Source organism: Larimichthys crocea, chromosome XIII (assembly GCF_000972845.2).
Source record: "Larimichthys crocea isolate SSNF chromosome XIII, L_crocea_2.0, whole genome shotgun sequence".
NCBI lineage: Eukaryota > Metazoa > Chordata > Actinopteri > Sciaenidae > Larimichthys > Larimichthys crocea.
In genome coordinates, this window is record NC_040023.1 from 5,812,630 (window position 1) to 5,838,573 (window position 25,944).

The following is a 25,944-nucleotide window of genomic DNA, read 5'->3' on the forward strand; positions in this document are numbered from 1 at the left end:
ATGACGGAAAAGACAACGACAATGTTATTCGTTACTACAGGGATTCAAAGGTCCTGTATTTCCCACTTTTCTGGTGTTTTACTTGAAGTTTTGATAAACATAAAAAGCCATAACTGCAGTTTTAAGCATTTTTAGGACCAAGTAAATGATGCAACTTTGTATTCTTAATTTTTAGTTCACCAGGTGGAGTGGCTGAGATTTAGGAGGTAGCACGGATCATCCACTAATCAATTCGATTCCCTTTAATCTGCACATTGAATACCAGATAGCTCCCAAAGGCTCTGTGAATGTGTATGAATGGTTAGCTCCCAAAGTTGATGAGCAGTTGGCACCTTGCATACAATACTGTATGTATTGTAAAAGAGCAATGGTCTATTATAGCCTAATTATACACCTGTATTATGTGCATAGCTTAATAACTAGATTGACATGAATATAATGCCGTTTGTTTTATCTATATCTTTATTTATTTAATCTAATGATATAATAGTTGTATTTTTAAAAACTTTTGCACCAAAAAAAAAGTCCGCCTTAAGTCCAAAAATATTAGTTCCAACCTTCTAGTCTTAAAAATTTTTATTGATTAAACCTCAGCGGCTACTGTAAGCGTGTCAGAAGAAGACAAGACAGATGGGCAGGTTATCCCCGTGTCACATCTAAATGTACAACGCACAGCAGAACAGTATTGATCTTTAATGAGGTGCTGGAGCCAAAAATAAAGCTCCTCACAATGATTACTGTGATTAATTGATTTTTCTTTTTTTTTAATGGATTTTCATGTCAGAAAAATAATGTTCACACAATCTGTGCAGCAGAGAACAAAGAATGATTTTGCACAATGTTGTAGCTCTTGACATTGGACCACTTTTTGAAGGTCTCGCCTTGGAATTAACTACACTCTTGTCAAGGCTGCAATCGCAGGGATATCACCAAACCAAACTGCCTGTGCATGTATTAACACTGTTACTGTGCTTAAACTTCAAATGCAAACAACAACTGAAATCTTTATTCATGGATTCGCAACTTGGTCTCAATCCCTCAAAGTCTTGGTCTTGTCTCGGTCTCGATACACTCAGGTCTTGGTCATGACTTGGTCTAGGTTTAGGTCGTGCTTTAGCTCTTGATGCTTTTGACACAGCAGGACAAATGACCTTTGTGATTTAAGTATTTAAGAATGTAAAGTAGCGCGGGATCCTGGGAGTTGATGTCTTCATGGTTAAACAACCACTATTGCTGATGAAAATCTGTCTGACGTGACCCGGGCAGAAATGAATACTTCACAAAGTATTAAAGTTTAATTTATGTTTCATCACGTTCGCTGACTTCTTTCCTCACTCTCTGTTTCACTGGAAGTTATATGTATTAGAGGCTGTAAAGGGGTTATGACGCCATTGACAGGCGATCAAATCAAACTCAGTTACCTTGAATACATTTTTTAATTTCTCTGGATTTGAACTCTGTTGGAAACTGTAGCTGTTAGAAGAAATATGTATATGTATTATATCTTTAATGTGCTAACATAGCTGAGCGTCCGGACAGCGGGTGCTTACCGGATGAAAGCAGGATGACAGCCTGCAGAAGAGCCACCTCAGAGTCATCCAGGTTAAAGGAGGACAGCGAAACGCCGAGGTCGAAGATGGCGTCCGAGACTACGCCCAAGCCTCCGTTCTTAAGCTGACCTCGTGTGACTGCCATCTCGCCGTTCAGCGTGAGGGTCTGACTCTCTGGATCATAGCGGACAGCAGCTCGCAGTGACATGATCTCCATGCAGCAACCTTTCAACAGGATGATCTGGTCTTCACAAGGCAGCTGATCAGAAGGACAAAGTGATACGCTTCATTAGCAGAAGATAACCGGTAATCTGGCCTCACCAGACTCTTTACATTTTATGTAACTTTATTGAACAAGCGGCTTCACTCACCTCACAAAACATAGGCAGTTTTTTGGCAAAGTCCACCACTCGGGTTATGGCAGGGGTGATAATTTTTGTAAACTGACTGAAGGCTTCTATATCCACTTTGTTTCCTTCAGGTGCATTGACCATGGACGCTTGACCAATATCCTCAGGCTGAAACGACAAAATAGAGGAGAAGGTCAGTCTCTTAACAGTCTGAATAAGAAACACAAAGCACAGTGAAACTTCTCTATTATTGAGAATTGTATTGGACTTTGCACTACATAATTCAAAGGTAAGATGAGGACTGTGTAAAGCTCTGTGTGCAATGGTTTACTTTTGATTTAGCTGGAAAGATTTTGATAAGGCAATGTAAAGATGTAAAAACACCCATTACTACAAACATTTAGCACTCATATCTGTTGCACTTAATTGACTGTAAATTAATATATTTTGTATCCTTATTACTGATATTGGGGATTCAATTACACTGGTTCAAAGGCAGTATATTAGTTTCAGTAAATATCTTTTGCCTGCTTACCTTAGCTTCCTTCACCCCCGCTGCACTCTGGTCAGAAGTATAGAATAAATTACATGTTATTTCATTAAGAAGCATAGCTTCCTCGACCTGTTGGATAATCAACAGGAATCGTGAAGTTTCAATGAAGAACCCGTGTCAAGCCAACTAAAAAGAAAACAAGTTAAAACTGAGGACAGATGAGAGAGGGTGCAGATAGAAAACAGGTGAGGACAGAAGTTCAAGATGGGTTTCTATGGTGAGATTCAGGCTCAGGACCATGACTTCAAACAGGTCCTCGGAAACACTCGAACGACTATCGGCGACGCGCGACTGTTTAAATGAAAACCCAACGACGAACTTCCCCAGAGAATTAAACGAATGTGCCAATTTCTCTGATAACTTTAGGATGCACCGCAAATCCACAACAAACGAGAATAAAAGCGGTCCTCGCCTTAACGCAAACAATAAAAAAAACCAAGTGTTCTTTCTGATCGTGCCATAGAAACCCAGGATAAAGTCAAACAGCCGAGACGGACTTTCAATCTGGACAGAGCGATTAAGACTTTACAGAAAAGAAAAACAAAAATTAGTCAAAAGAAGGGTGAGGTGTGAAATCAAAAGCTACAAACAGAAAGAGAGAAAAATGAAACCGCACGAAAAAAAGCAAGTTATTAGTATTAGTGATTAAGGATCATTGCTTGGTAAGACATAAAAGAACAACAAGATGTTCCATTATAAATTAGTGCTGCTGCGTTGAGGAACACACTTTTCTCCATCGTCCAGCTAATTCTCCCCACTCTACAAGGAGATACAAAAAAACACATGGACATATTAACACAGGGAACAGTGGAACAGTGGTTGTGGTGGAGGTAGAGGTGGTGGAGACAGGGGCATGGTATGAAAGGAGGGTCTGTGAGGGGTGGGACGGGTGGGGAGGTGGGGGGTGGACAGGATAAGGCAGGGTAGGGTAATCAATACAATGAAGGCTGTGGTGGAGGAGGGACGCAGGAGGAGGAGGATGTCTCACCAGGAATTTCCGCTTCTGCTTCCAGTGGTTGCCCTGGGCGTTCGTGGCCATATGGGCCTCAGTCACCATACGGATGAGGTCCCACTCCTCCTGGGTGGGCTCCAGTCGGTCCCACACTGTCTTTTGGAGTTCCTCCCTCCGACGGCGCTCCCGGTTCTCCTCGATTAGTTTACGCTTGGCCAGCCTCTTGCTGTTGTCCAACACCACTGGGGAGTTGGGGGAGGAAGGAGGGGGCAAGAGCAGAAGAAGAAGAAGAAGAAGAAGAAGAAGAAGAAGAAGCGATACAATGAGAGTGGACAGGAGGGAGGAGGAGGAGGAGGAGGAGGAGGGAAAAGCATGAAATGATGAATGGACATACAGTTGAAAATACAAGACAGGGCTGCTTCAATTACAACCTCCAAACAGGCAAAGACAAACTGTTTAAACACAAGAAAATGTTAGTTTAGGTGATACTGGAAGTGGTACTCTTGAGGTTTAACACTAAGTCATCAATACAATTGACCCATATAGGTCTTTACCACACTGCCATCATAGGAGGCCTTAGATTCAGGGTAAACACTCCTCACTCTGGTTGCACACTTGAAGTAATACTCCACAAAAAAATCGAAACATTCACTGCAGGCTCGAAAAGTAGCTGTAGTCTGGTTGTGTAAATTTAATCCTCAGTGTGTAAATATCAAAATGTCCATAGAAACTTGCTTAAATCACTTCTGCATAATTCACCTCTCCACTTCTAATTTATTTGTACTGGGGCTGCAACTAATGATTCATTTGCCAATTATTTATTTTGCCAGACTTTTGCTAAATATAACGATATAAATGTCAAAACCTGAGCAGGTGAGACACTGCAGGAGAAAACATGCTTATAATGCACTTGTCAGAGTTGATATTTGGGGCTTTTTTGCTTCCACACCATGACTTCTTTTAGACTAATGGAAAGAAATTTTTTTTTGCGAATCCCCCACTTAAAATAGACAAGTAGCAGACCCAACATGAGGTCATCCATGCCTGTAAAACTTACAGTCGGTTGCCATTCCCACCGCAATGCACTTCTTGAAGCGGCATTCCTGGCACTGATTTCTGGTCACTTTGTCGATGACGCATTTCCCCTCGTACTTACAAGCGTAGGTTGGGTTGAGATTCTTCTGGATTGTCCGCCTGAAGAAACCCTACAGAGCAGACAAGGCACATAGCTCAGAAATGCAAATATCACTGAATAAGCTGCAATAAATCAAGACTCGCTTGCGTTACCTTGCAACCTTCGCAGGTAATGCAACGATAGTGATAGCCTGTGGCTTTGTCCCCGCACACTACACATAGCTCATCCTTGTCCAGGTAACTTGGAATGTACCCTGGAGAGAAGAACAAATGGTTAGATTTTATTGGGTGGATTTGTAATCTGCACTATTTCTCATGGCTGCTGTTGTTTGATTGGAGGTTGATTCGCTGAGGTTCTCACACGTTTTTCACATCTTTACAACAAAGTTTTAGTTGATGGAAATTAAGACACAGTGGACTGTCTATTTGCACCCAGGTGCGAGTAGCCGAACAGTGTTATTCGGCTATGTACACTGGGAGTCTCCTAGTTTAAAGAGCAACAATATGTTTATGGGGAGTAGGTTGTGAAGGACAAATGTGTTAAACATTTGAGACCACTGTGTAACTTGAAGTTCATCTGTTTATATTTTAGACTTAATTGACATATTACTTTTATATTTACTTTTATCCATGTGGGTGTAGCCACACTGGCTGTCCCACCCAGGGTGCAAATAGCATTGTTGGCTATTGACACCTGACTAATAGCATCTGTCTAATTTTAACAATCACCTTTTTGATATATTAGTAATTTTGCATTGTATTGAAATTATTTTTTGCTTTCTATGTAGTAAAAAGTGAACCGCAGTGTAGAACAAACAAAAGACCTCTATCTAATGTTCCTTTGTGTCGATTTCTTACACCTAACTGCAGACTGGTGGTTTTGAAAAGTCACACAAGGAGATTTCAAAGTAGGCTAATCAAATATTTGACTGACAACTAATATTTGATTAGCACCGACTTCCAAAGATAGCACTGCTGCTTCTGGTTTACTCGCTGACTTAACACTTGGCCCAATTTTGGGATTCGGCCTTAATGAGTTCAACCGCTTTGACCTCTGGCAGACTCCAGGACCGGAGGTTTAGAAACTGATCAATATCCTTTTTGGGATTTATTAAGAAAGAAATGATTCATCTTGCACCAGCCTTCTGTTGCCTCGCCATCAATCAATAAAGAACACCCCCACCCCCCACCTCCGCCCGCCTCAGTCAGATGCACCAAGTCCTGCAATGTCACCGCATGACGCCTTAAGTCTTGGATTTACGCTTATCAAATTTAATTTGAAAATCCCAGACATCACTGATTCACTGAACCAAGTGGAATCATCTATAATTACCAAAAGAAATATATAAAATGTTCTTCACACACAAAACAACAGAAACTTGAACATGGACATGCAGCAATTCTGTCCAGCTGAGAGGATGTAAACAATCATCATCCGGACGTCATACCTCTCTTATTCGCCCCATGGATCCACTGCAGGTGTGAGAAGTCAGGTTTGATCTCAGGGAAACATTCAGGCTGATGGTGGAAATGACTAAGAGGGATCTCCATGCAGCAAAACTCTTTCTTAAAAGCAGGAAGGCCATCAGCGTATGAGCAAGAGTAGTGCTGGCTTTGTGGCCAAGCCTGCTCCATACAGGGTGGGTGGTGCAGCGGCTGGGGTTCACAAAGTCCGTACCCGGGTCCCTCACCTTGGTACATGCAGTGTTCCCCACCGTCCTGCACCATGTACCCACCCATCCCAACATGAGGCATGTCATACATGTCTGGTATGCAATAGTTCATCATGGAGAGCGCCATAAAAAAAGTTCCAAGTCAACTCCAAGAACCGTCCGTACTCAAAGAAACAAAAGCAGGTTCTTACAAAAACATCAGGTCCAAGAAAGAACATCAAGCCACGTGAACGTGACAAAGGTGTCCTGGTCTGGAAAAAAAATAAACTTCATAGACGTTGACCCTACGTAGACGCTCAAACGTTTCATCCACTAAATCCACAGACCGCAGTCTACACCTTTAAACTGCCCTGCCCGCCTCTGCCTGTCTGAATCGGGAAGCAGAGATTTATTTGTGACGCCGCAGCGCTCTAATCTTACACTCCACAAATCCACAGTCACAGACAGCGGCGATGTCACAGATTAAGCTTACCTTGCGTAGCGCACCTGCGGTAATTACCGTCTAATAACACCAACAGAGCGGAAAAACTATTTGAGACAAGTAAAAAAAGTTGAAAGAATAATTTGCAGATTTAAAAATGTTTCGATGGAGGTTCTTAGATCATATCAAGATCTACGTCTCTTAATCCTGATTCCTTTCCTGACACCTTAACCTTTAACCTTTGTGCGTTAACCCCCTTACTTATCCTGTGGGTATTTTAAATATAATCTGCAAACAAGCTCACTAAGGATGGAGTCGTGTAATTATTCCTGCCAACTATTTAGCCAATGTTATCAACCTGAATGTTATGACACTAAGGAGATTTTAAGAGGGGTTTCTCTAACGTAACTTTTATTTAATGTATTTATTTAAGAACAAATGAACACTTTACAGTATTTTAATGTGGGGATTACTAAGAATTAATTAATAATTAAAGGACCAATAACCAAAATATTAATTTATATGACTGGGCGAATCAAACCTAGAGAATAAACTACAGTTTTAATTAGCTTTATTGTTTATAAGATACATATAATATGTAACATCTAAATTGTTGAGGAAAAACACACAAAAAATAAGATACTGTATTGTAATTAAACAGTTTTTATCTATAATACTATTTATACTGATATCTTACAAACAAAATACAGCAATGAAACTTTGTTTTGCCTACAGTAAGAACTGAGCCGTAATTTGCTAAATCAATACTGTTTCCCTACAGTGTGAGACACGCGAGCGACACGCTGTTTCACATAATACATCTATTATCCGAGACACGCGGCCATACTCAGCCATATTGATTAGGCTTCCTGTTCCAATAATTATGGGATAATCCTTATGGCGAGGGCGAGTATCTGTTAGGATTCATGATGCCTTCTTCAGTGGCAAAACAAAGTTTCTTCATATTCTTAAAACTTTGTTCTTTTATAAAATAACCTGCTGTGATGTTCATTGTTTTGTGTTAACTTCAGGGTAACCAAACTAATTTATCTAGCCTGTTAAATGTGACAAACTTTATTAATTTATGTTGCTTTCATTTGTATAACGACTTTCTCAGATATTACAAACACGTATCATTTTATTTCTTATTAGAAGTTCTTCAGTTTAGAGTCTAAATCATGATGTGCAATTGTAAAACATTACAGTATAGATGATATTCTATTTTTAGCGTCGGTGCTCTTGATAAACTGGATCGGCCAGCGTCTACAGTTTTAAGATACATCATTCATCATCAACATTTTTAGCTCCCAGAATTCTCATGAACCCAGAAATTAGAGGATTATTAAGTAAATCTGAGCATGGCATGGAGACAGACACTAAAACTACTGCAAATATGTTTCCAGCAGAAGCCTCATACGATCCTTTCTACTTATCAGGAGCCCTTAGCTGAGCAAAAAAAAATTTTTTTTAAATCAGTTAATACTCATTAAATAATAATAATAATAATAAAGAAAGGATACATCACGAACAAAGTTGTTTTTGTTTTTTCTTTCAGAGACATTTTGGGTAAGATCTGATCACGCAGGCTTAAGAATAGAAGAACATGTTGTCAGAGGTGGGACAGAAACGTGCAGACACGTGAATGCGTGGACACATGGCGAAGTCTGATAAAAAGATGAATCCCTGCTGCTTGTACTCATCTGAACTCTTTGAAACGCTTCCAGTCTACACACTCACCATCATGTCTTTGTAAAAATACAGTTGGGGTACGGGATTATGAAGAAATACGGATAATCAGGGTTCATGTGGACTTTTGACCACAGATGCTGACATGTTTTAAAGTCGTTGGTCACTGTTTTGTTCTGGTGTTTAATATGATTTATAATACAGTGGTGTTATTACTCTGTGTTTTGTGCCACAATCCAGAGCATGTGACTGAATATAAACAGCACTAAACTGTTTGTTTCTATATGTAATTCTTTTTTTTCAATTTGAAAGACGATTTACAGAAAAATGTGATGCTGAGACATTATGAGCGTTAAAATCGATCCTGCTGTGAATCAACAGCAGTTTCTTTGTCATTTAGCAGATATGTTTGAGCCACAAAGCTGTAGTTACTCCGAGAAACGAGATTACATGGAGTAAAATTTTAAATAACATTATAAAGTGAGAACAAAATAATAAAATAAGATAGACTGCATAAAAAAAACCACATCCTGAGCATGTTTCAGTAAATATCAGTGATATGGTACGATATCCGACATCTTTTACTGCCACGAGTGCTAATAATCCTGTTATCCTTGCAGTGATTATGGGTCCAGATATAATATGACACTTAAAGCGACTTAAAACATGTCACCCGACTCACACTGAAGTGACACGTCTGACTGTGGAGCATTGGAGCTTTTTAATCTAATTAAATGTTGAGCACAAGATGATCTGCATGACAGCAATGCATTTGTGGTGTGTGGGGCGGTTAAAATAGACCGAGATGGGCCCGACAGTTAATATAATAATATAAAAATAACTTTATTTATATAGCACCTTTAAAAACAAGCTTTGAAATGTGCTTTGCAGAGCAGAGGACCCGACAGAAGGCCGAATCAGTTAAATCAAGAATTAGTAAAACACAACAAAGATTCTATTCTTTGATTTCTAAAAGCTAAGAAATCAAAGAATAGCGGAACAGTAATAAGAGGTATAAATATATAGATGAAGGGAGAAAAAAAAGTGAAAAACACATTAAAAAGGCAGGTCTGGCGTTAAGGGTCAAAGGATAAAGACATGATAAAAAGACGACATCACAAAAAGGCAGAAAAATTGAGTTTTAAGAAGCAATTTAAAAGAGTTCACTGAATCAGCTGTCAGGTCTTAATGAAGCGCTAACGTACAAACAGGTCTGAAGTCACACATCTGCAACTATGAAATGTATTTTTTTTATTGCCTCATTGCCATCTTTGAGGCTTGTTCGCATGTCACTCACATTTACATCCTTCCTACCGTAAACTCATTTTTTAAGCAGAAATATGCACTAAAATCTTCTCCACATATTAGGAAATATCATTTAAACAGTATATGAGAAAATCTTAATAAAATTACCCCAGAAAAAGTAAAAAAAACAAACAAAAACAAAGCAGTAAATGTGTAAAGATAAAGAATCACTATTCAGGAAAAACAAGTTTGAAATTGTTTCATTTTAGATTTGTGCAAATTTTGTTATAAAAACATGTTGGTCATTGGTTCGTTTATTAGTTTATTTGTTTAAAATGTATGTGACATATGTTTTTCTTGAACTATATTTATTTATTTGTCTATTTATACTTTTTCCTCTGCTTTATTACCTGGACCGTATAATGATAATGCAGATTTGATATAATAAGTGAATATTTACCACCAAAAACTCAATTTCTTGTAAAGGAAACAGTAGATATAGTTATAATTAATCTATGCACATATCCAGATATGTAGTAAATGCAATCCACACAAAAACTCAATATTAGATTTCATGTAGAAGTCTAAATTACATCTATGCGGTAAACTTGACTCAGACGTGATCTTTGTTTACACTAGTTGTTTTATTCTTTTCTGTCAGTTTCTCTGTAAGACACTTCTTCTTCTCGTCTGTGCTCAGCTGACACTTTCCTCACAACGAATGACCTAAAGTCAGATATCGTTGTTTATTTGGAACTATTCATGGGCGAGCTGTCACACTTTCTCCTTAAAGACAGGTGCAATATGAAAGATTAACAGGTTAAGCCTCGTTGTGTTAAACGCAGATCGACACTAAATGAAACACAAGCATGTTTTTCTGCCTGTGGCTCATTACAGTGACAGTAGGTGCAGTTAAACGCTGGGAGGAGTGATCTTGAGGAGGTGCTAACAAGAAAAATACACAATGTAGCATTTAAACTGTTATATTGGCTGGATGAGGACTTCGGCAGTGCAATTTTTTAGTACATAAAAATGTAAAGACTGAACTCATTTCCTGTTAAATAAGAACAAATATGTATGAAATCCACTAGATTCTGACTTTTATTGTTTGGAAGCACTATATATTCAAATTAAGTGATACAATTATGTCTTTTAAACTACAATAATGACTATTGTAGACATTTTTGAATATGCACATGGAGATCTGCAGTCACCATGTGCAGCAGTAGTAACTGCATTTTAAATTTCACAAACGTACACAGCGGGGCATTTATTTTGGAAACACAAACATTGGAGAACAATGACGAGGCCAAAATGAATTATCGAATTATCGTTTCATTTATATAATCTGTCTAAATGAACAGGCTTACCGTGGGATTACTGACTCCATTAATGTAATAAGTGTGAGTGTGTGACAAGTAGATGTGATCAACACGCAGCAGCTGGTAAGAGGCAGGCCCTGTGAGACAAATCTGCTTCCAAAGAGGGCTTGATACCAGTTTAACTTTTTGATGAGGTGATGTCCTCGTCATGGACTTAATCTTGTTTGGAGTTCCTTAAAAGACTCTCGACGACGAAGCGTTAAGCGTTCATCAGACAGAGTTTAACGCCTGTCAATACTGAAACAATCTGTTGTCTGAGCCGACGAGGTTTTATGTTTTTAATGATCTCTCGGGAAGCTTCATCATAGATTTTAATTATAATGAGAGTAGAATTTATTTCTACATATGCAGCAAATGCAGTATTGTAACATTTTATTTATTGTTATTTATCTAGAGAAAATGTGACTGATGCAAAGGCTGCAGGGAACTGAAACAATGTTATGAATGTACATACAGTGTATATATATAATACATGTATTCATTATATATTTTAAAAGGTAATTAACAAGGTATTTTAAAATATTGTAATATATATATATATATAATATATATATATATATATATTATATATAAATATATATCTATAATATAATAGATAATAGAATATAAATAATTAATACAGGTATTTACAAATTCAAACATTTAAATAATAATTATTATTTGATACATTATGCTTTAATATTTTCCTTCCATATCATGCAAACAAAAGCTTGTTGAATCTGCACATTACGATGTATTTGGAGCTTGATTTAAGGTTACTTTGCATTTCTTTTAATATTTTGCGATGGACAAAACATCCAAGAATAATGTGAGAGATCATATTCATTAGTTGAACCAATCAACCACAACTTTTAGTGCAAAAAAACAAGCTCATACATTTTACATTTAGTTGTTTCAAAATAGCATAATCCACAATTGAAATATTTCTCTACTTACCCTAATTGTTTGTTTTTTTGCATCTCTTTAAGTCAAGAAGAATATTTCACACTTCCCGTGTGATGTTATGTGGACCACGTACAAAATCGTGTTGTCTCCAGCAGCTGACTCAAACTGACGTAAACAACGAGGCCTTTCTATTTAAGATAACAATTATCGCTCTACTTTACATTAATCTTTCCTCTTCTTGCAAACATAGGTCCTCTGTCGATGGCACCTCACCACAGTGGCCCTGCAGCGGGCTTTTGTACAGATATATTCCCTCCCTGATTGATTTCTTTAGGCCTTGGGGGTTCAAAGCGGGTCATGAACAATTTTTAGATGTGAGGAATCTCTTTTACCCCAGGCCCTCAATTGACATGACGCTCTGAGCCAGATGTCCCCGGTTACTCTTGTTTTACCTGAGTAGGACACATTAGCTGTTGAACCTCTCCCCTTAAAGTTCAGGGTAAGCTTAGGGGAACAACAGAAGGCAACCACGGGTAAAGGTTAAAGTTTGAGAGGATTATCCTGCACTTTGGAAGTGAAGTGCAGGAATCTATTTTAGATACTGCCTGGACTTCATTCATTTTATATGCTCTCACTGTTTCTAAGCTCCAAAAGCATGCTTTGTCCTTCCTGTTGGGCAAAATAAAGTGTTCTGTACAGGATGACGTACAGTCTGTATGCAAAGACCTTGTGTCATGATGTCAGGTTACAGTAACAGCCTATGTTTCACAGTAAAAGTCCAGTTTATGAAACTCATATGTGAAGTGGTCTGTGGTCTCGACGTTGTGAATCGCTGTGTTCGCCGCACACTTACAGTAAATTGCCACGAGCCACGTTCTGTAACTCAAGCGGGCTTTGCAAATGCCGTGAACTTCAAGCGTGTGCATGTCACATGTCCAAAAAAAAAAAAAACCCTGTCCACACCCATTAAGGGGATTCAGCTGGTCAAGGTCAAGTAACATGAGTTCAAGTTCGCTGCAGAGTGGTAAGATGAGATAAGCTCTTTATGCAGAAACCTTTGTTCATTCATGACAACGCCAACAAATAAAGAATGGACAAAATTTTTTTTTTTTTTAGCATATTTTACCAACCATTACCAAGATATTTACCCAACTTTAACCATGAACCACAAGATTATGTATATATATCAAACCCTTAACCCAAACTGAGAATTTATAACATTGTCATGGACTATAATCCAGAGTTTAGCAGATTATATATTTTATCATATACAGAATATATTAATGTTCTCATGACCCATAGATCAGCTGCATCTTTAATGGGTGTTACACTTTAACATAGTCAGCCCTATCTGCCTGTGCTGGAGAAAGCTCTGTCTTGTTAATGGATTTGTTATAATTCTCTATAGTTTTGATGTTTCTGCTGAATATTTATCATGCATTTTAAGGTGTCTTAAGTTAGTATTTATGATCAGTTAATATTTGTGATCTGCTTTTAGTAAGTAGCGAGCTCCTTCATGTTTTCTTGATGTATTCTAGTATAAGGAAAAATTGAAATTTTAGGCACGCTGTGTAAAAGAATGTCATTTTTGTTGTTGCGGTTTGTGGACGAAAAAAAACAAAAAAACTTTTTAATAACTGTAGACTCATTGTTCTGCAGCAAACTCTGGTGATTGTCACAAACACTCCATCAGAGCTGCTTTTGTTCCCCTCCCTGACCTCATTAAGAAGTCTGCAGACGAGCCACTGCTGAGATAAACATGTAATGAGTGACTCATCACAGCAGAGATTTCCAGAGGCAAACATTATTGAATGAGATTTCTCCTGAGACGCGCAGAATCCAATTCCAGCATAAACACGGAGAACAAAGCTGACATAACCAGTCTCTTTCTGTTTGAACACAGCGATAACACAAACGCGTATGATGAAACTCTGAATTCAGGGGGCACGGTGCAACGGAGGACAGCACAAAATCAAAACGTTGGGAGGGGGAACAGCAACCTCCACAGCCTGGCATTACACGGCACGGTTTGAATTTGTGAATCTGAACAAGTGTGTCTTTATCTGAACAGCTGAGAGACAGACTGTGGAGATGATGTCATTCAGAGACACCAGCTGCTCCACAGACACCGAACAGCAAGCAAACAAGAAGGAAAACTGCATTTATACCATACAGCCCATTCCCACTATAACACATAACCTATAACCTATATAACCTATAATTCAATGACAGAAGAACATCTCCAAGGAGAGTCACCTGATGACGTCATGAATTAAAGCCAACAATTAAAAGTCGCCAAGAGCCTAACATATGATCCTGCGTCTTATAGTGCTCTCCAGGACTGATCCCCCTACTTTTCATCTGATCCCCCTAATGGAATAGCAATATTAATACAATTAATAAAATCTTATCTAACTAAAAAAAGTCCAAATGAAAAAATGGTGACATATATTAGTTTGTTCCAAAAAATAATGGCTGCAATCAGCCAAAAAAACATGACTGTCTTGCATTAAAAAGGTCCACCGTTTCAGATTTAGGGGTTTCTATTTAAAACATATGGCAGAGATGGAATATAATATGCATAAATCACCTGAAAATAAGAATCATTATGATTTTATCAGCTTAGAATTTAGAGACTCGTCAGATCGTCTTTCATAGAGTTGGCCATGTTGAACATTTCGTAGCCACTGTAGTTTTCACTCCAAACTGTGAATTATTAATATTTTTAGTGATTCACGACAAATAGATAAAATCATTTTTCAAGAAACTAGACTGTATTATTTGGGTTTATTTCTTACATTTTCCGCCGTATTTGTGGTAATTTACCGAAATCCTTTGCTGTTCTTTACTAAGGCGTCCTGTTTTTTAGGCACAGATGTGACGCATTCTGATGCAAACACCTTCGTATACAGTATCTATCGAAAAGCGACCACAGGCTGGAGCCACGGTAGTTTGCTTGAGTGTTTGCAAGGTGCATCTCTCTCCTCATTTGCATATGCATTCGAGAGAGGCTGAGGAAAAACAAGAGGGTGAAGACACGTTAACGAAGATCGATTATGTACTTTGGCTGCTTACATCATGGGCACAGATGGGATTCCCACAAGCCACAAGCAAGGCGGGAATACATGCAAAGATGAGCATCTTTATGAAAATATGGGGAAATAACTAACAGTGACCACAGTATTTAATTGTTGTTTTAATGAACAGAGGGCAGGGTGTTGTGGTTTGTGTTCATTAAACCATATGTGTGAAATCACTGCAGGCTATGAGTGCATTCTTCTTTGTTTGAGCTGCACATTTACAGAGAGCGTCTGGCTGCATTAACCTCAATATTAGTGAGATATCAGCCGGTCTGACACCAACACTGCTGCACACTGAGCTGCACGGAGTCTTTGTCTGGTAGCTCTTTCATAGTGAATGATGGGCGCTGTGTTGCCAAGTTTGTTTCAGATAGGGAGAAGAACAATGGGTAATTAGCAGGAACAGCAACAAGCAATTTTACTGAGAAGACGAGAGGGTGAACAATGCCTTCAGAAACATAATTAACAGGTAAAAAACGCTGCATAAAGCTTGCACTGTTTCACTCACTGTAGTAATGTAGAAGTCACTGATTTGCATTGATTAACAACGCTATTACCAGTGGAGAAATGTGCGGTTTCAATCAAAGTCACATTGAAGTCAGCGTGTTTGGTTTACTAATCTGTCGCCGGAGCCTAGAGGAGGAGATGTGATGTGAACGGCGCTATCGAGAAATTGCGATTTAAACTATTTTCTCTCTGAGTGTGGACCCAAACATGCCTTTGTACAAAGAGATACATCTCACAACCCTTTCAAACTCAACAATTACGAGCTGTAATTTTAACTGTATTGAGACCATTTTAAAAGTCATTCACGCCAACAGGCATCACAGAGGAACGAAAATGAGTTCAGTCTATTCGCAGCAGCCCTGGCCTCTATGAGAAGGTCGTATGAAGCTGTAACAACACCGACTTAAGTGTCCTTGAATGCACCAGTGATCAGTGCAGAGTATAAAACAGCTGCCAGGCATGATGGAGACTGAGTATGAGAGACTGCGTGTGTGTGTGTATACATGTGTGTGTGTGTGTTTCATTTGAAATGTCTCTGTTAGGAAAAGAGTTTGGCCTGACTGTCCTACAAATAAGAGTAAGGAAGGAAGGGAGGATAGAAGGAAGGCAGGAAGGAAGATTTAGTGATAGTGGTTGGACACACATTGGTTAGTTATACAAAGCAATACAATTGGTAAAGTGACATCAAACTCTTCTTTAATTATACCTACTTATATGTATCATAAAAAAGGTTGGGTTGTCAGTGATCTCATTACTTTAATCAGCAAATGAGTCGTTTTGTCCTTGTGGACGTGTTGCAGTGTAAAAAAACACATTTGTCATTGAAATTTAAGTGCATTTGAATTCATTATTAATTTATTATCTGACTTATATGTCCATATGGTTGACAAATTTGAAATTTTTTTTTGCAAGTTGAGCTGACTGCGCTACAATATCTTTTCTCTAGCTTGGTAATTAATAGAAATGAATGAATTCAAAGTGAAACAACTGATCTCTGTTTCTGTTTTATGTCTAATTTTATGCCAAATTACGTACACAGTCCTTTCCAGAAATAGTTTGTTCCATTTTTTTATGCTTTTGACTCACTGTAAAGTCGCTACATATGTTTTTGATAATATTACCACTAAGTGCTTAATTCTATTATGTCTATTCTTATACAACTTCCTATGACATGAGTAGAGATTTGGACAGCAAAGATTAAAAATAGATTTCATTTAATGTTTTGCATTTATTTGCAGGTCTATCGTGATGAATGATATGGAAATAAAAGACAAGGACTCTCTTTTCTGCCATGAAACTGCACAAAACGGGTTAAAATTTCATTTCAGAAAAACATTTCCCGGGCTTGTGTTTGTGGTTATTGGTTTGGGGGCTTTTTGTTGCAAATAGAAAAGTCCGAAAATATGAAAAAGAAGAGAAAACATTTTTTTTTCCTTCTTCTCCCAAATCTCTCAAAAATAAACACTTACCAGAGTCAGATCAGATCTAAACAGAATCAATCATGTCATTCAAGGCCAAAATGAAGGAGTTTGAAACCTGAAGCAGCTCCTTTCGTTTTTTAAAGTGAAAAACTCGACATTCATTATGAGTGCTCCAAAGCTCACCCACACTGACAGAGAGGAGGAAAAAAAAGCAGTGCTGAGAGGGAGGATAAATATTACCATTTTGAATGGCCTCATCTTTCCAGCGGGGGGAGCATTTTTCTGCTGGCTCTAAAATAGATGGGGAAAAAAAAAGCTACTTGCTCAGTAAAACAGGTGAGAGGAGAGGCAGACTGACGCTCCTCTGCCTTTCACATCAAATCAACAGTCAGAGGCGAACATAAACAGCAGGTTAATGTGAATCCTAAACAGCAGCATCACAGACATCAGCATGTTTGTTGTCGGCGAGTAAAGGGGGGGGGGGAATCAGGTTCACTTCCTCATGTGATACGTGTAAGCTTGTGTCTGTTCACTATGCTGAGGTTGATGACACATGTGCCAGGTCAGCCAGGTCACCGGGACCGGCTAAATCCGCACGTGACGGCCAGTTCACCCTGTTCACTACAGTATCTATGCTGAGTAAACACACACACACACACACATACACGTGTATAGTATGGACAACCTGTCTGTAGACAGAAGCACATATATGCTGTACAAGAGCCAGGAGGTTTAACATGTCCTTAAATGTTTTTTTAAGTGTGCAAGTGTGCATTGAATGGTAATAAATGTGTGTATCAACTGGTGCGTGTGGCTTTTTTCTGTTCAGTAACAACTACAACTAAACTTGTGGATTATTAGTTATTAGTTTTAAAAGGAAACATTGATTTAAAGATGACAGTGTTCTCTTCATTTTACAGTAAACAGGGTCCTCTGGTGGTGACCAGACTAACTAACCACTCAAACCAATCAGTGGTAGTTTTTCTAATGCCCTCTACACATGATCAGTGGTATGAGCTGTGCGCCACGTAAAGCTCGAGTTATGTTGAGTGTTATGGGTTATCTGCTCGTATAGGAGCTGACGTGCTGCTTTTAGAAGGTCTTAAAGGGTGAAGCCATACAAATGCTGACATTTTTTTTATTTTTATGTCAAGATTTAGTTTCAATCATTGAAAAAATTTTGCAAAACAGGCTTTTCGTCCATTGTTTTGATGGTATGCCGTCAACAGCTGCCGTCTCAATGGTTGCATAAAGGTCAAAGCAAAAGGACGAGGTCAAAGTTGAGCTTAAAACTTCACCCTTGACCTCGACAGCAAGCAGTTCATTGATTGTTCTTTTACTTGCTTGTTCTGAACTTTCTGATCATATCTTAAATCAGCAGTTTGAGTCATCACACAACTGTAAACGTTCAAACTTCCTTGATTCTGAGGGACCATTTGATGAAACGATCTCAAGAACCAAAGGTCAAAGCTGAAACTGGGGCGTACAATCTAAGCCTTAGATCTCTCTCCATAGAAAGACAATGACTCACTGTTGGTGTGAAGTGATTCTGTCACTGATCACGTGTAGAGATTAGATTTTCAATTGATTTTAAATGTCAGATTTGATGCATTTAAGTTCCCAGACTACCCATAATAATCTACTTGCTGTTCCTAACAAGAATATAAGTCAGGGCAAACACCGAATACTTGTTTTCCTTCAATAACACCAATAAATGTTATTTGTAATAAACCAGTGGGGGATGAGATTGTGAGTATGCATTGAGGTATTCATCTTACCTGACATACTGGTGGGGTTCAAGGCCAAGACGTCATCCTCAGAGCCTCCTCAGACATCTGGGTACCTACCTAGCTGAACACAGAGCCAAGAAACCATCAGTTACTAAAGCGCATTCTTGATATAATAGCTGATAACAACACACCTCATCCATCCCTGCTGTGCTGTAACAAACAACTAAAATTGTGTGTGGAAAGGAAAAAGTACCAGTAATTGGATGTAATTAGCTCCTTCAGCTTGACATAACAAAGCGGTGTCTTGCCTCTGTGTGGGGTGACATCTAGTGGTCAAACGTGGAAAACCAAATTTACACAACCTCAACAGTGTGAGGTGTTGATTGCAGACATTTTAATTTACAAAGTTTTTTTGTTTTTTTTGTCACATTCTCAGTGTGTTAACAAAGGACGAAACACAACGACAAGCATCAGATTTTACATTCATAGCAGTGTTTGTTTGTCTTCAATCAGAGGGTTGAGTTGAAGGTTTAAAGGTCTTGCAGAAGCACATGAACTGCTGGACAGAACTATACACGCACGCATGGGGTGGATTTAATTGCGGCTTTCATCATATTTAGGATATGATATTTACATATAGAGAGATGTGCATGTTTGCATTTTCCAACAGGGTTCTGATAGTCGTTGCCTCAGCTGTTTAGGTTGAACCCACTTTGATTTTAGTGTTTACCTGCTCTACCTCTCCTGGGTTTGTCTCCTCAACAAAACCAGTAATAGTAAAGGCAAGAGCAACTATACAACTTCTACTTCTACTACAACCTCGCCTCCAGGTAGCTGTTCTGGAATCATCCAGTGAGATAACCTTGATTCAGCATTGCTAGTTTAGTAACTAAAGAGCCTACGGCAACAAATGTAGCCACTTGTTGTTGCGGACGTTGGCTGCCATGTAGCAGAGAGAGAGAACGTAGCACAGTCATTTGAATGATGAACATTCAGACCCAAACAGACTAGAGGGTATTCCCGAATATTCATTAATTTACTACATCTAAACAAAAGGTTTTCTTAGATCCGGTTTGGATAAAATGCAACACACAGAAACAGTTGCCAGTTCATTGGGTACAGCTAGAAACACCAATGCAGCCTAATATAAGAGTCATGCAATAAATCCTCCCTTCACGAAGGTTAAACGTTCAGTTTGTGTTTTAGAGAGTCGATGATTTGAATGTAGGGTCATTCCGAAGGAGGTCGTTTGTGGTGCTGTTGAAATGTATTGTATTATACTGAGAGGTGTTTATTATTTCGCCACCCATATGTGTCAATGACGGTAGGTTAAATAACAGAAACACTTCTATGTGCAATGATCCTACAATCAACATCTGAGTGTATATGCTAGCTGAAAGCCTCCAGTCCTGACGTTAAGCTAAGATCTAACCACATCAATTATCTCTGCACTCCAGGCGTTACTCTGTGACTAACGCTTTGCCTCAATGCGTGTACTTTCATACTTACACTTGCTGTTTTTTCAATTACATAAGTGCCTTCAACTGCAGTGTACTGAGAGTGTTGTAAAAGGTAAGTGTGAAACGGTCACCATTTTGTCAACGTAGCAGAAGATGAGTGTTGTCTTTATTATGTTATATTAGTCAGAAAGCTCAAATCGTTGACTGCATGTGTAATTTAATTTAATGTAGACAGTAGTGGGTTTCATTTATAGCACATTTTTTAGTACAACAAAGATAGATGGTACGGTTTCTTAAAAATGACATATGTAATAATTTACACCATTTACAAGAGGCGTAAGCTTTAAATAGCAGAATTTGAGAACGTGAGAATCTTAAAGCTCCAAGGCTTTTCTTTGAGTGCTGCAGCTGCCATTACAATCCAGACTGTCTGCATGTTCCATCATGTTGAATCTAGTTACAATGAACCAAAAACTGTCTAGGATGATGTTCAATGTTCATTCAGCAGCATTTAACTCCTGACTGGTAATCAACTGGTGATGTGTAACTATTAACAGGGTCTGGACAGTTATTTAATGAAACCTTTTCAGGCAAGTAATGCAAGTCATAGCTGCTCTGTGTCACCCCGGACACAAACCAGTCATCTCTGAAGACAATAAATCTACCCTGTGGGGTCACAGTAACGTGAGTAACACCTTTATATAACATGTCCTGAGCTGACCGAGCTTTACCTGCCCAAACCGTGGTACAAATACAAAGTGTGATGATGAGAAAAACCATGAAAACTACTAACCAGTCAATTTTGCAACTCAGCTTTACATGCTGTTTTTGTTGTTGTTGTTGTTTTTTTACAAACTCACTGTCAACAAGCTGAGAAAGAAAGAAAATTACAGCTTTCATAATTACTTTGCACTGGAGGAACAGCTGGCTTGAAAAGCATTACAGGAAACTTGCTATTTTTTTACCCTAGAGAACATTTTAATATCCAGACAACAGCTGGGAAAGACCCAAAAGCTGGTTCATCCATACAACAGGTTTCTGAAATTCCAACGAGGACACAGACAGATAGATGGCCAAATATTTTCTGGCAGGAACAAATATGAAAATAGATGGAAAACTAGCTATGAATGGGCTGTTGTGTACATAGATGGATAGATAGAAGAGATAAATGGCTGCGATAGGACGCACAGCACACACACAACAGATACTGAGCTAAGGGAAACTCGTCACAGAGACATTTTTATCAATAACCTCCTATCCATATCATAGATAGTGGCTGAGTCTATTGACTGAGCGAGCAGACTGAAGGCAAACAGTTGGCTCAAAGTTACACCGGATGTGGAGGGAAAATGAATATCTCCTGATTGTTGGCTTCTCAAAACTACTTCCATGTTGGGTCCAATTTCAAGTTGGTAGATTCCTACAATTATTAAACGTAGAGACTAAACAAACCTCTGCTGAAATTCTCCTATAAACCACATACTTTATCACCTCTTTTTTAAATTATAGTTTAATGTTTGAGTCTGTTAAACATGTTAAACAGAACATGGATCATTTAAAGAAACGTTTATGTGTTGTACTCAACTTAATTTCCTAGAAATGATTTCACTTTCATCAAACTTTCATCGAACTTGCATTGCACAATTCTGCGAAGTGTACAGGAAGTTCATGTTCAAATTCATGACCGCAGACAACAACAACTGACAAAGCGATCTCAAGTCAAGGTCTACTTACTTGATTGTGGTTTTGAAAAAGTAAACACTGGTTAAAGTAAAGTGCAGACCCGTCCGATACAAATGGAATTCCCAGGATATACTTCAACCCCCTTCAGCCTCAGATACCATTACTATGAAGAAGCTGTAGCAAACAAATGCTTCATCACCACATGTTTCCAAATGTATCCAAAAAAGAAGTACACAACTGATACTTGAGGTGAATGTCTTGGGAACATGCTTTTCTGGACTACTGACTACTCAAAGCTTGTACCTTCAATGAACCAGATTTTCTGGGCCTTCCTCATGGACATTTAGATGAATGTGTCCACTGTCTTGGATGCAAATGCGGGACATTTTGATACATCAACTGATGAAGGCTTCAGATAAACTATAGTAGGTCAAACGTAAGGTTTCCTCTTCAGTTCCTATGTTCACATCAGCACAAAAACATGGAGCCAAGCTGATCTCTTGTCCCTCAAGTCTCATCTTATTGTGTATGACCCAACATGAAATTAAAAGTGCCCCACCTGCCAATCACATGAGGAAAATGAAAGTTACATGAACCCTGGATCACTTAAACTTTATAAGCATTTTGTTCATGGAAAATTCCAGCCTTTGTACAAGGATATTACTTATGGATATGTTGCACATATCAGAGAAAACAGAGTTTGAGTTAAACCAAACAAGCACACCTACTATAGGTGCTCACAGGAAGGCATTTCAGGACAACCCGATTCCATCAGATAGGAGGTCCACAGATGGCAATTTATTTTGGAATGGGGAAAATCATCCAGCTGAGTGCTTTTCGTGGCTCTCTAATTGCCATTTCTGCACATTAGTGTCCCAAATAAACAAAAGTGACAATAATGGACTTCCACCGCAGGCGTAAATTAGCTGCAGTGGCAGGGAGCAGGGTTGTTTCAGTCCATCCTCTCCATTTTCATCGAGCTTTGGCCTTTTCTACTTTCCTGCTCGACTCTGTCTGAGTTTTCTTTCTTTTTTTTTAACTTTAAAAAACGGTGGTTGTGCGGTGTTGGCTGGACAGCTACATAACTTCACTGTTTGAATCCTGACTCTGAGCTGTCTTTCTTTTAAGATACATAAAAATTGCTCTGTGTCAGCTGATCTGGAAAAACAGTGGTTGATCCTAATTTGTACTGATAATAGTTCTTTATAATCCCCATATTTATCAGGGGCTGGTGTAATGCAAGGTGACAGTATCCGACATTTTCTGCGATTATACTCAGGACGGAGGTTATCAGAAAAACTCTTTTCAAATATGCACAAACCGAACCTGCCAAACTTATGGAAACCCTCCAGGGTTACCTCCCTGTCTAGGAGCATTGCTCCAGGCATGGAGTTACAGTGTGTCTCATATTTTCTCTGCTTGTACTGTATGTTCACATATTGATTTCTACTCTTGGCTTTCCTGGAAGAGCCAAGAGCCCAAATGGAACGCTAAAAGAATCCACATTTTTCCTTAATGAGAAAGTGCTGAGCTATGATGCTGAGCAATTTAAGCTACAGCCTAGTGTTCACTCTGGGACTGTGAAAGTTATATGTCATGGTAAATGGAGTGGTGTGTGTGTTTGTGTGTGTGTGTGTATTAGTATGAGCTAATGTACTGCAGCCATCAAGCTGGCTTTGCTTCAACACCACAACCAGATACAGCTGCTTTTCTTGTCAAGGACCCAACACGGTATAGGTTGAGACACGGATCAAGGTAAACGCAATGCGAGAACTAGCGGACGTAGCCCATTTACTAATATTAAGATAAAGATATATTAGTGGAACTTCCATTTCTTGTACACAACAACAACAACACAACAACATATAAATTCAAGGACCTTTTAAGGATCTTAAGAAACCATGTTCAATTTTTTAAAAAAAAGTAGCTGCTCAGAAATGTTACAAGATAACCAAAATACAACGTACAACTTCTGCATGTATAAGATTATAGCAAGCATCAATGCTTCAAGATCAGACGGCAGATTTGGCTCTCTAAAAATACATTAAACATTAATTATGCCTCAAAATCCATTCCTAAGTATCACATATGGGTGATTTTAGAACATTTGTGGTATTCACAAATTCACGAGTGGTTCGGAGCTGTCATAAGAGTCATAAACATCTTTTTTTTCACAGAGGGAAAAAAAACATTTGACAAATAACGACGCCTGAGTCTAAATGAACTGTTTTTAACTTTTAAATGAAGTGTTCGGCCACAGCCTCATTATCATGGCTGACAGTTTAATGAGAGGTGTTTTATGATGTGTTTTATTGGCAGATTTCGGCACTGAAACTTTGTTGACAGCTGCCTCGAGGTCTTTATCCTTTCGCTTCTATCATCCTCTGTTGCACCAACAGTGTAACATCACCTACTGTAGGCTATAATATCATACCATCTAATATCTTGGTGACTGCAACATCTCCTTGATGACCGTCTCTCACATTAGTCATGGGCCGCTTTGCTTTAAAAAGGACACCTTCGTTATTTGTGTCACAGCACAGCTCTGCTCTGCTCCGTCATCGGGAGGTATATTAATACTTTTCAGTACATCTACTGACTGGCTAAATTTGTTATGTTTTGTCTGCAGATTTCCAGCAGCGGGACTTGAAGTTTTGTGGAATTGCATTCTTCTTCTTTTTTTTACCCGGCGGTAACATTTTTTGTGCAAATTCAATGAAGCAGAACAGACAGCCTTGTATGACAAATTATAGGGGTGTTGATTTTTTGATAATGATCAGATCTCAAGAGTGTGCACCTCCTCGTAAACAGGTGTTATTCAACAGTTTGATTTATGACAAATATATCCAGTTAAAGAGAAATCAAAAGCAAAGATTTAGGACAAGAATACAGAAATGTTTTCGAAAGTCCAACAACTCTTGGATAAGAGTTTTTTCAGAGACCTTACCGAACAAGAAAATTATAGATGATGACTGAGTAACATGTTATTAGCATAATCAGTAGGCCTTAAGGCACTTCTTTGCCAAACAGGGAATGACAATAAGAAGAGGCTCTGCCTCACATCTCCTGTAGCTATTAAAAGATGTAAAAGATGGTAAACATCTGCAACTTTCTATTGTTTTTTTTAATAAACTCACACTTGAACAAACATCAGCACGATAGGAACTTCCTAAAACGACAGAAACAATCTTTGGGAAAAATATATTTGAATATACCATGTCCCATCTGCTAATATGGAGGAGGTGGGGTTGACCTACACTCCAGCCAGCCACCAGGGGGCGATCAAGATGTTTTGGCTTTACTTTTGGGGAGCTATCATGGCGTCCATCTTTATAAACAGTCAATGATCTGCTCCCGATACTTACTCACTGTACTTATAAATGTATTGAGGGACTTGGATTTTATGATACCAGATAGATGATACCAGAATTTTAAATGCAGGACTTTATTTTTGTAAATAAATAATGCTTCCCCCACCATTGCCAACACTATGTTGTCTCTATACAACGTAGACTAAGCACTTATGGTCAATTACATTACTTAAAGCTGTTAGGTGGAACCACACCATCCATCCAGCAGCAGCATTAGCCCATCATTTCAGACAACATGTTTATGTTTGAGTTGCAGCAGCAAAGGAAGAAGTTAGGAGACATTGTTACAGAGCAACAAAGTCTGCATAAAATGACTTTGACAGCTATTTATTTTATGGAAATGGTATTTCCCAATGCATAACCCCATTCCTACCCACTCTGTCCCACGATAGGTCAAGTCCTAGGACATCGACTTTGCATTGTGATAATGTCAAGCACAATAAAATAACTTTCAAGGCTCTGGGAACTGTTTACAAATAGCAAACCTTCATTAGAAAACCACAACACATTAGTCATTATTAATCTTATAATAACTGAGTAACAATTGATCTTGTTTGCGTTTGATGTGTCTTTTATAATAGTGGCAATTGAACCACTGGGAACTCTTTATATATCCATGAAGCACACACTGACTACTTTTCACTAGATCAAATTTGTTGTTGTACTTTTTTTATTATTATGATTATTTAAGCCTTTTCAAGCTTTATTCTGCTTTATTATTTATTTTATTTGCTAGCTGAAGAGTGACAGGAATGTGGGCTATTGCCACAGGTCGGATTCGAACCCTGGGATGCCACAGCAAAATAAAATGATGAACCAACTAAGCATACCAATGTGAGTGTGGCCAGCCAATTAAACCAG

At 38.6% G+C, this 25,944-nt stretch overlaps 1 protein-coding gene across 10 annotated transcripts in view; it reads right to left on the minus strand.

Annotated features, from left to right (window-relative positions):
• thrb (thyroid hormone receptor beta) overlaps nucleotides 1–25,944 on the minus strand; it is a 104,841-nt gene that overhangs the window by 4,171 nt on the left and 74,726 nt on the right. For 5 of the 10 annotated variants that reach the window (XM_027286473.1, XM_019267909.2, XM_027286471.1 and 2 more), the window contains 8 exons: nucleotides 18,618–18,690; nucleotides 17,080–17,130; nucleotides 4,693–4,793; nucleotides 4,463–4,610; nucleotides 3,442–3,647; nucleotides 2,436–2,522; nucleotides 1,922–2,068; nucleotides 1,551–1,809 (listed from right to left, as the gene is read on the minus strand). In XM_027286473.1, coding sequence (XP_027142274.1) covers nucleotides 1,551–1,809; nucleotides 1,922–2,068; nucleotides 2,436–2,522; nucleotides 3,442–3,647; nucleotides 4,463–4,610; nucleotides 4,693–4,793; nucleotides 17,080–17,130; nucleotides 18,618–18,624 — 1,006 coding nt within the window. In that variant the 5' untranslated portion in view covers nucleotides 18,625–18,690. Of the gene's footprint in view, nucleotides 1–1,550; nucleotides 1,810–1,921; nucleotides 2,069–2,435; nucleotides 2,523–3,441; nucleotides 3,648–4,462; nucleotides 4,611–4,692; nucleotides 4,794–5,987; nucleotides 6,497–17,079; nucleotides 17,131–18,617; nucleotides 18,691–25,944 lie in introns of those variants that run through there. The other 5 variants (XM_019267931.2, XM_019267924.2, XM_010746686.3 and 2 more) reach the window with 4 other exon arrangements.